We start from the raw sequence: 10,229 nt of genomic DNA, 5'->3' as shown, positions 1-10,229 counted from the left end.
ATTTTTATGTAAAGACTCCAGCTTACATCAAAAACAAGGCACAGTTTTTTTTTCAGTAGAAAGAGTGACAGGTGTCTATGTGGGCTGAGACACCGCTGCTCTCTTCCTGCTTGCAGCCAACAGGGAGGTCTGGAGAAGCAAAAGAAGAGCCATTTACACGTATCCCTTTTTTTTTTTAAGGCAAGCTGGGCATTTTAGGAAAACATGACTGTGTGAGCAGCCACCAAAAGGTTCATTTACTATTATTAAGGCAGTAGTTGGACTGTTGGTCTATAGCATTTTTTTTTTTTTTTGTGAATGGTGGTGGTCTTTTTAATCTTTTACTGCAGGTTCAAAATGTAATTGGCTTCCAGGAAAAAGTGAGAACATTACTGTGGAAAATTAAAAAGCAAAAAACAGTGTATGTTATTATGATGAGACCCTTATGTTAAATATATTGATAAGAATAGTTACAGACAAATAGATACTATAAAGTCCCTTATATTCATAATATATGAAATAAACTGTGTTTTGGGCAATTTACCCAAAGTTAAGAACAATTGAATAATTGCTTGCTGGTTAAAAAAATAACAGACACGTATATGTTATATATTTATATATATATATATATATATATATATATATATATATATATATATATATATATATATATATATATATATTTTTATTTTTTATTTTTTATTTTTTATTTTATTTTTTTTCAGAAAGTAATTACAGAGTATAAGTTTATAATGGTTTGCACAGCTCAAATGTTTAGTTCCACATTCACAATAAGTACAGACACCATCAGTGTAATCCCAAGATCCCCAATAGACCTATTTGCACCATTGCCTATGTCTTCTCCTTCTATATCCTCCTCTGTCCTATCATCCCATCCTCTAAACTCATTCTCACTTGGCCCAGGCTGACCTCTGTAGAAAGAGGAAGGCTTGGGTGGAAATGATAATCCTGACAGGTTCCCCGTGGGCAAAGGACTGTGTGAAGTGCAGAGCTGCATGTCCCGTTCCTCTAGAAAGCGCAAGTCCCTCCCCTTAAGAGTAGGAGGGGAAGAGCAAGTTACTGGGGAGCTGGAGACACCTGGGGAAGATCTAAACCAGCCCCATAGTGATCGACAACTGCAATCACAGTGCCATGGGTTTCCATTAAGGCGCAAGAACTGGAGGGAAGGAATAGAGCGCAAAGAGTCTCCTGAGAGAGAAGGGAGGCTGTTGTTAAAGAGAAAGAGAATAGTAAGGCTACTTAAACCTGTAAAAGCAGCAGGAGAAATAGTCACTAAGCGGTTACTATGAAGTAGAAGGCGATCCAGGCTTGAGAGGCCAAAAAAGGTACCAGCTGGGAGCGACTGTAGAAGATTTCCGTACAGAAATAGCTGTGTAAGATTTGACAGATCACCAAAAAGACCATCCTAAAAAAAAGAAGAGAAAAATTAATGATCATTATAGTATATAAAAAAAAGTTGATGCCACCTTCTTTAAACTAAAGTTGTATAAATAAATTCTCGTGTTAGAATATATCGGTTATACTGAATGCATGTTAAAAAATACAATTAACTCTGTCTTGTTCAAAACACCACTCTCAAGACAACTGTTTGCTTGATAATAGGTAGCACTTTTCTAGGTGACTGTGAGTTGGTTTATTATATGAGCCTAATTTTACCAAATATTTAATTCAGGTATGTCTACCAAACTATATTTGCACTTCACAGTGTATGCTTATCTGATGAGATACTTTGGATTCTTGGGAAGTAGACAAAAATTAAAGGCTGGCTTTTTTAAGGCGTTTGTAATAAAGACTGGCTTTCAAAGAAGTTTTCTCTTTCAAGAAACTTGAGTTGTGTTTCATACTGCAGTAACTGCTTCCAATAAATCTCTCTATCTCAAGCAATGCTGTCTTTTGATTCACCTTCAAAATTCCTACCAAGAGGTATATTTATAAAGAGAATGTGACTTTCATCAAAAATTCTCTGGCAGGGAATCTTACAGGTGCATGTGTTTTAAATAGCAGTTGGTTGATTCTCCATCAAACAAAAGTAAAAGTCACATCCTCCGCCTTATATAAACAGTAGCTCCCTAAGTCACTCCATGGAACATTTAGCCCATAACCTTTGTAGGTCCTCCATAAGCTGGTAAGCACTTGGGTGGGGCCAATGATGTTTGTAATACACATTTGTCTGTCTGGGTCTAGGTCCAAATCATCCATCATGGCATATGTTAGTATCATCTGCCTTTTATTGTAAGCCAGTTAATGACTGTAAATGTCTGTTTTTCATACCTTACTGTGGTATTGATTTACTAAAGGAGTGTATTTTAAAGTGAATTTACTTATCTTAAGCTGGCCATACATTATACAATTTTCTTATTCAATTTTCTTTAGATTTACCTTCAACTATGTAGAGCAGAGGCCTGCCTGATTGCATACAAATTGAAAGTATTTAGGTTTGACCTCATATGGTTTTGCAAAGCTAAAACAAAAATGTATAGGAATGTCATAATCCAACAAGGTTTGATGGACTGAACCCAGTGCAACCCTCAACCTCTGGAACAATGGATATACAAAAATAAGGCAACTTGGAGATGGCGCTCTATGGGTCAAATTCAAAAAGTACATGAAAAAACATAGATTGGATAAGTAATAGTTTATTGCACGTGAGATCAATCAAGCAAGAACTAAAGGAAAGAATATGAAACTTGAAAACTGTATTGATCAAGGTATGACACAACTGAAACAATGTTATTAAAAAGCAAGTATTAAAAGGCAAACAATATCACTTGATGGCTTCTGGGTAGAGAAGGGTTAACACGATCCAAACAGTTGGCTGCTGAAACATGGAGAAAGGGTGTTAGCCATGTTGAGCCTGATGAAAACCCGGTTGGAGAAGGTTACATCCCTCTGCCAGCAGAGTGAGCTGAAATGAAACCTGTATCCAGAGATGGGAAATTATGGAGAGCAGGGAATGACAATGCCTACAGCTGGGGATTCCTGGGTTAGTAACAGGAGGAATATGACATCACACGCGCAGGAGGTGTGAACACAGACTCCGGTGGACACTGCCTGTTGTGGCTAGTGTCTGAACTGATAACACAGGGTAGCTAGGCTGTGCTGCAAATCCCGGGTGGTGTATATCTCAGCCTCCAATTCAGGGAAGTCGAGCACCGCCAGAAGGACAGGGCGCGCTGAGTGACATCACTGCAGCTCCAAAGGCAGGGGACCAGGTACCCATGGAGCGCTGTGGAGTACAAGCTTGCTGGTTGCTGTGACTACATGTTTTATGCCCCTGCACTTTATCAATGTCACAGAAAGAAAGGCAACAGCAATATTTAAACTCAATATGGGAGGAGGAGGAAGGGGAGGAGAGGGCAGAACCATCAAGCCTGAGGATAATTGTTAGCTCCTCTTGCTCCTGTGAATGGCATAATCAATTACAACATATATTAATAATATATCTATATTTCTCATAAAAAGTATTTAACTCAGACTTTATACAGTGTATGAATAATTATGCATAAAGAAAATTCAAATGAAAAAATAAAATAAAAATAAAAATGATTACAAAATAATAATAATAATAATATAAAATACACAATTGTTCAAAATGATTATGAAAAACGATGAAAGGAGCAAAATACCTGGGGGAAATGACAACAATTATGATGTGTTGACATAATCTCAGTTACAAACCTGCCAAAAAAATTATTCTGACATAATGCTATGGATGTCAAGTTCCTCATTGAGACCATCAGGTGAGAGAGAATTAAACATATAGATCCAGAAGTTTTCTCTCCTGCAAAGGAGGGAAAACCTTTAATTGTCAGTAAGGGTCCCTTTGGGTATTGCAATAGAAACAATACAAAAGAATGGGACTTTAAATGAGGCTCATTGCTGCAAAAAATAGTGTATGGAGTTAAATATATGATAAAACCTTTATTGTAGGGATGGCCGAACTGTTTAGCGTGTTCGCGATTCGCCCCATTCAGCGGACTATTGCCGCTGTTCGCCCGGCGGACATATGTGTTTACAGTGTGAAAGAACTTTGACCCATGATGACACATCCATCATGGGGTACAGGACAGCCAATTGAGACATTTCAGCACATGGACAAGTGGACATTCCCCCTAGCTTATAAATAGACCTGATCTGGTGGCCATTTTACATTCTGTCTTATTTCAGTGTAGGGACAGGACGCTGTGTGGAGCAGGGAGAGACTGTAGTGACACAAATCGCTAGCTATTAGGTCCACAAAAGTCCTTTTAAGGACTGGTATGGTATAGGTGTAGTACAGTATATAGGGTTGAGTGCACTGCTGTGCTGGTGTTTGCAGCAGCCTGTCTTTTGTCAGTGCAGGGAGGGACAGGACGCTGTGTGCAGCAGGGACAGTCAGTTTAATCACTAGCTATTACTATTAGGTCCACAAAGGGCCTATAGGGTTTTACACGTATAATATACTTTCTTCCAAATATAGAAAGAATATTATACTTGACTGCTGCCCTATTCTGCAGCAGTCCTTTATCAGTGTAGGGACTGAGGTACAGTCTGCAAATCACTAGCTACTTGGTCCACAAAGGTCCTTGTAAGGACTGGTATAGGTGTACAATATATAGGGTTGTGGTGCACTGCAGCAGATTGCTGCCCTATTCTGCAGCAGTCCTTTATCAGTGTAGGGACTGAGGTACAGTCTGCAAATCACTAGCTACTTGGTCCACAAAGGTCCTTGTAAGGACTGGTATAGGTGTACTATTTGGAGGGTTGTGGTGCACTGCTGCAGATTGCTGCCCTATTCTGCAGCAGTCCTTTATCAGTGTAGGGACTGAGGTACAGTCTGCAAATCACTAGCTACTTGGTCCACAAAGGTCCTTGTAAGGACTGGTATAGGTGTACTATTTGGAGGGTTGTGGTGCACTGCTGCAGATTGCTGCCCTATTCTGCAGCAGTCCTTTATCAGTGTAGGGACTGAGGTACAGTCTGCAAATCACTAGCTACTTGGTCCACAAAGGTCCTTGTAAGGACTGGTATAGGTGTACAATATATAGGGTCGTGGTGCACTGCTGCAGATTACTGCCCTATATCACGGTGCTGGTGTCAGTGCTCTATAGCACGGTGCTGGTGTCAGTGCTCTATATCACGTTGCTGGTGACAGTGCACTCTATCACGGTGCTGGCGTCAGTGCTCTATATCACGATGCTGGTGTCAGTGCACTCTATCTCAGTGCTGGTCTCAGCGCTCTCTATCACGGTGCTGGTGTCAGTTCTCTCTATCACAGTGCTGGTGTCAGTTCTCTCTATCACAGTGCTGGTGTCAGTTCTCTCTATCACGGTGCTGGTGTGGTGTCAGTGCACTCTATCTCAGTGCTGGTCTCAGTGCTCTCTATCACGGTGCTGGTGTCAGTTCTCTCTATCACGGTGCTGGTGTCAGTTCTCTCTATCACGGTGCTGGTGTCAGTGCTCTATATCACGGTGCTGTTGTCAGTGCGCTCTATCACGGTGCTGGTGTCAGTGCTCTATATCACGGTGCTGGTGTCAGTGCTCGATATCACGGTGCTGGTGTCAGTGCTCTATATATCACGGTGCTGGTGTCAGTGCTCTATATCACGGTGCTGGTGTCAGTGCTCTATATCACGGTGCTAGTGTCAGTGCTCTATATCACTGTGCTGGTGTCAGTGCACTCTATCACGGTGCTGGTGTCAGTGCTCTATATCACGGTGCTGGTGTCAGTGCACTCTATCACGGTGCTGCTCTCAGTGCTTTTTATCACGGTGCTGGTGTCAGTGCACTCTATCATGGTGCTGGTGTCAGTGCTCTATATCACGGTGCTGGTGTCAGTGCACTCTATCATGGTGCTGGTGTCAGTGCTCTATATCACGGTGCTGGTGTCAGTGCAGTCTATCACGGTGCTGGTATCAGTGATCTATATCACAGTGCTGGTGTCAGTGCTCTATATCACGTTGCTGGTGTCAGTGTGCTCTATCACGGTGCTGGTGTCAGTGCTCTATATCACGGTGCTGGTGTCAGTGCTCTATATATCACAGTGCTGGTGTTAGTGCACTCTATCACGGTGCTGGTGTCAGTGCTCTATATCCCGGTGCTGGTTATCATCTCCTGCACCATCGTCCTAGCCTACCCTGACCTTTCCTCTCCTCCATTGCCTTCATGCTCTCCTGAGTCCTGAATTGTCAAAATTTTACATATAAAAAAAGAATGCTTGTAGTTGTCGATCCTAGATTCACTTCACACATGTGTTATGTCAGTGGCCATGTAGTGGGACTATGTGTGCACAGCTAGTAATTATTTTGTGGCTGGAAATATGACCTGTAGATTTTTAAAGTTCGCCTCCCATTGAAGTCAATGGGGCCCGCTGCAAACTTTGCGGTTCGCAAACTTTCGGGCGCGTTCGCGTTCGCGAAACGTCCCGTCGGAAGTTCGCCCATCTCTACTTTATTGTATCAAAGGCAATTCTGTGGTCTAGAAATGCATGATAATGTTTTCAAAACATAAACAGAACCATATAGGTTGACATATTGGTAAAAATATACCATGAACACATACACTGTATACAATGATGATGCATAATTATACATATACATAGATGAGTACATGCTGTATAAAAGCCCAACTGTCTTGGCATCACATGAATAGAAAAACTCTATACGTTTTGTGAATCACGTTCACTCATCATGAGTATGGATGCAAAAATTAATTCACTCTAAGTACAGAAAAATGTGATATATAAATATAATAAACCCTTTATAAAAATTAAGGAGGGAACGCTTTCTGAATAGTATAAAAAAGTTCCCTTAGGGAGTATTCAGATATACTAATACTTATAGATAAGCCCAAGAACTGTGAGGATGAAGGAAATGGGAGAGGGGGTCTCCATCAAATGCCCAGCCCGGAGCTGAGGCAGGAAACCTAAATCAAGTCAGGGGGTCAGCTCATAGGCAGGCTAGGTCATTACAATGCAATCCCAGAGAGGATAGATGATCTAATAACAATCCACACCAATCTGGAAGATAATGATTGTATGGTGAGTGGTGTGTGAAATGATTAATAGTAAAAAAAATTGAAAAAAAATTGTATGTGATGTATGTCAATGTATAAAATTAAAGAGGTTATTGTAAAGATGTGTGTTGTGTTGTGTAAGTGTGAAAAAAAATATAAATAAAAATAAATAAAATTACCCTAAACAGGAAATGAGAATAAAGTATCAGTGGAGTCACAAAGGACTCCTGCCTACCTTGCATGTATAAAAAACAATGTGAACTAGTGATGTGGTATCTCTTTCATGGTTAAGGTTTGAAGAGTGATTTCCTGTCCAAACCCCAGCTGATAGACACGAGATCCAAGGCGGGTTCCCACCTGTGTCATACTATTCGTTTCTTTGCCCAACCAGCCCACAGAGTGTAGTATGACGCAGTTGGGGACCCAGCTGTGGTTTGGCCAGGAAATCACTTTTCAATCCTTCACTATGAGAGAGGCACCATATCACTGGTTTCACATTGTTTTTTATATATGCAAGGTAGGCAGGGAGCCTTTGTGACACCACTCACAGTTTTTTCTCATTTCAGGTTTAGGGTAATTTTTTTATTATATATATATATATATATATATATATATATATATATATATATATATATATATATATATATATATTTCACACTTACACAACACACATCTTTACAATAACCTCTTTAAATTTATACATTCACATACACTTCACTTCACTTCACATGCACTTTTTTCCATTTTTTTCCACTTTTTCACTATTTATCAATTTCACACACCACTCACCATACAATCTTCCAGATTGGTGCGGATTCTTATTAGATCAACTATCCTCTCTGGGGTTGCATTGTGATGACCTGGCCTGCCTAAGAGCTGACCCTGTCAGGAAAGATGTCTGCGGAGTACAGCTGCTGTTTCCAGGCGCATACCTGTGCACAGGTGTCAACCAAGAATGACGAGAACAACCACAGACGGCTCTGCAGACGTTCATGCGCGGACGTGACAGCGCGTTCGTACATGTCCAGAACAAGTGCCAGTCAGCCTATTTAAATGGCGCTTCAACGCTGAACTGGTTGTTGCTTGGTCTACAGCGTTTACCTGAATTCTGCTTCCTGTGTGTTGACTTCTGTTGCTCCCAACTACTCCTGCCTGCTTCCTGCCCCGACCTCTGTCTTTCCACGGACTGATCTCTGTCTCCAGTTCCTGTTACTTGCATCTGTTGCCAAACCTGCCTGTGGCCTGACTATGTTCCTGCCTGCTGTTTATGCCTGATCTGCCTGTCTGTTGCCAACCGGCCTGTTACCTGACTTTTGCCTGCTTAATTTCCTTATCCATCCAGATCGACCGACATCTTCGAGAACGCAAGCAAGAGAAGTCAATGGGTCCATCTCAGCCTGTGTGGATGATGCCTAAAGTTCGAGTGCGCCTCCGACGCACCACGGACCAGTTGCTGTTTGCTATGTTCGCTGCCGGGGATGGTAGATATGCTTAGTTAACCTCTTTTGAAAGCACTCTATGTACTGTACCTATTCCCCTCTATACAGAGTGTGGTTTACCATATCTATATATTTTACAGGTATCTGTCGCATCTGCTCCTGATGAGTGGAGAATACATCCACGAAACGCGTAGAGCTACATTTGATGCTACAGTGATAATTACTACGGCCCGACGTTACTTCTAATTAATTTTTAATATTAATTCAGTACATTTATGTTTACATTATGTGATTACAAACACAGGTACCGGATATGTCGCCCTGAGGCATTTTTAGGCTATGCTGTTGCTCCACATACTATTTACTGTTCATATATGTTTTTTGACTTTATGTGTCTTTACATACACCTTGATGTCTCCATATAACACATTTTGTGCCCTACAATGGCACATGTATGTATGTATATATATGAATTTACTCTGTATCATATATTATGGATTCAATTAAATTACCTTTTTCTGACCCTCACACTTCAGCCGCTTCATTTTAAAGTCCCACTTTTTTTCCCTCCTTATTGTGCTAAATACCGGGATGGAGGCGCTAACCCGTGCCTCATTTAAAGTCCCAAACTGCTGCGCCTAAAGTTCGAGTTCGTGCCCAGCCAACATCTGTTGTCTTCCTCCGAACCGGCAGCAGAGACATCCACATGACTTGGCCTGATCTGCCCTTCTCTCTCCCTGGAAGAGCGATCACGTTGCTGTCAGGGCAATCTCGGCCTCTACTGCGGAGGGGCCAGCCATTATGTACATAATTGCCCAGCTAAAAGATGAAGATGCCTCACCACCTCCTCAGTTACCCAGGTGGTCCTGCCAGCAACTTCTGCTCATCCGGCGCTCCCCATCACTTTCCAGCTTCCAGGAAGAAACGTGTCTACAACAGCAATTGTGGACTCTGGGGCATGCAGTTGCTTCATCGATTTGGCATTTGCAGATCAACAACAAGTCTCCTACCCAAAAGCAGGGACTTACTGTATTTCTGGCAGATGGCTCCTGTGTTAAGTCTGGGCTGGTGACAAGGGAAACCTCTCCATTGCTGACTGTGATCCTTACCAACCATAAGGAACTTTTATGTCTGGACACAATTTCCTCACCGCTGTTTCCTGTCATCCTGGGCCTACCATGGCTTCAGGCCCATAATTTGTTGATTAATTGGTGCCTGAGGCCTACCATGAGAGTCTGGACGTTTTCAGTAAGCAGGGAGCAGACACCCTACCTCCGCACAGGGCCTACGATTGCCCCATTGAGCTCTTGTCAGGCCCTGCTATCCCGTTTGGTCGGATATTCCCACTGTCCGAAAAGGAACTTGGTGCCCTGAAAGAGTACATTGACTAGAGTCTACAGAAGGGGTTCATCCAACCTTCTTCTTAACCCACCGGGGCGGGAATATTCTTTGTGGCGAAAAAGGACCATTCTCTACGGCCGTGCGTAGATTATTGCAAACTTAATAAAATCACGGTGAAGATTCGTTACCCCCTTCCCCTGGTTCCAGAACTCTTCCAAAGACTCCGCTCTGCTTCCATCTTTACCAAACTAGACTTGAGGGGTGCTTACAACCTCATCCGCATTAACAAGGGAGATGAGTGGAAGACTGCTTTTCTTACCCGTTTGGCCATTACGAGTACCTTTGGTCTGTGCAATGCGCCAGCTATATTTCAGCTATGCCAGCTATGTTCCAGTCGACGACATACTTGTGTTCTCCACTTTTCTTGCAAGCCATCACGAACATGTCAAGAATGTTC

General features: G+C 42.0%; 1 protein-coding gene across 1 annotated transcript in view; it reads right to left on the bottom strand.

Moving 5' to 3' along the window:
- Window positions 1-679: 679 nt before the first annotated feature.
- Window positions 680-10,229, bottom strand: part of RTN4RL2 (reticulon 4 receptor like 2) — a 699,852-nt gene continuing 690,302 nt past the window's right edge. Inside the window, exon 3 of the mRNA XM_077493194.1 lies at window positions 680-1,405. Within this exon, the coding sequence (XP_077349320.1) occupies window positions 746-1,405 (660 nt within the window). The 3' untranslated portion in view covers window positions 680-745. The remainder of the gene's footprint in view (window positions 1,406-10,229) is intronic.

The sequence above is a fragment of the Lithobates pipiens genome, unplaced genomic scaffold, assembly GCF_037356315.1.
Source record: "Lithobates pipiens isolate NorthernLeopardFrog02 unplaced genomic scaffold, aLitPip1_a1.2 Scaffold_19, whole genome shotgun sequence".
NCBI classification, from domain to species: domain Eukaryota; kingdom Metazoa; phylum Chordata; class Amphibia; order Anura; family Ranidae; genus Lithobates; species Lithobates pipiens.
This window is presented reverse-complemented; position numbering and strand designations above follow the sequence as displayed.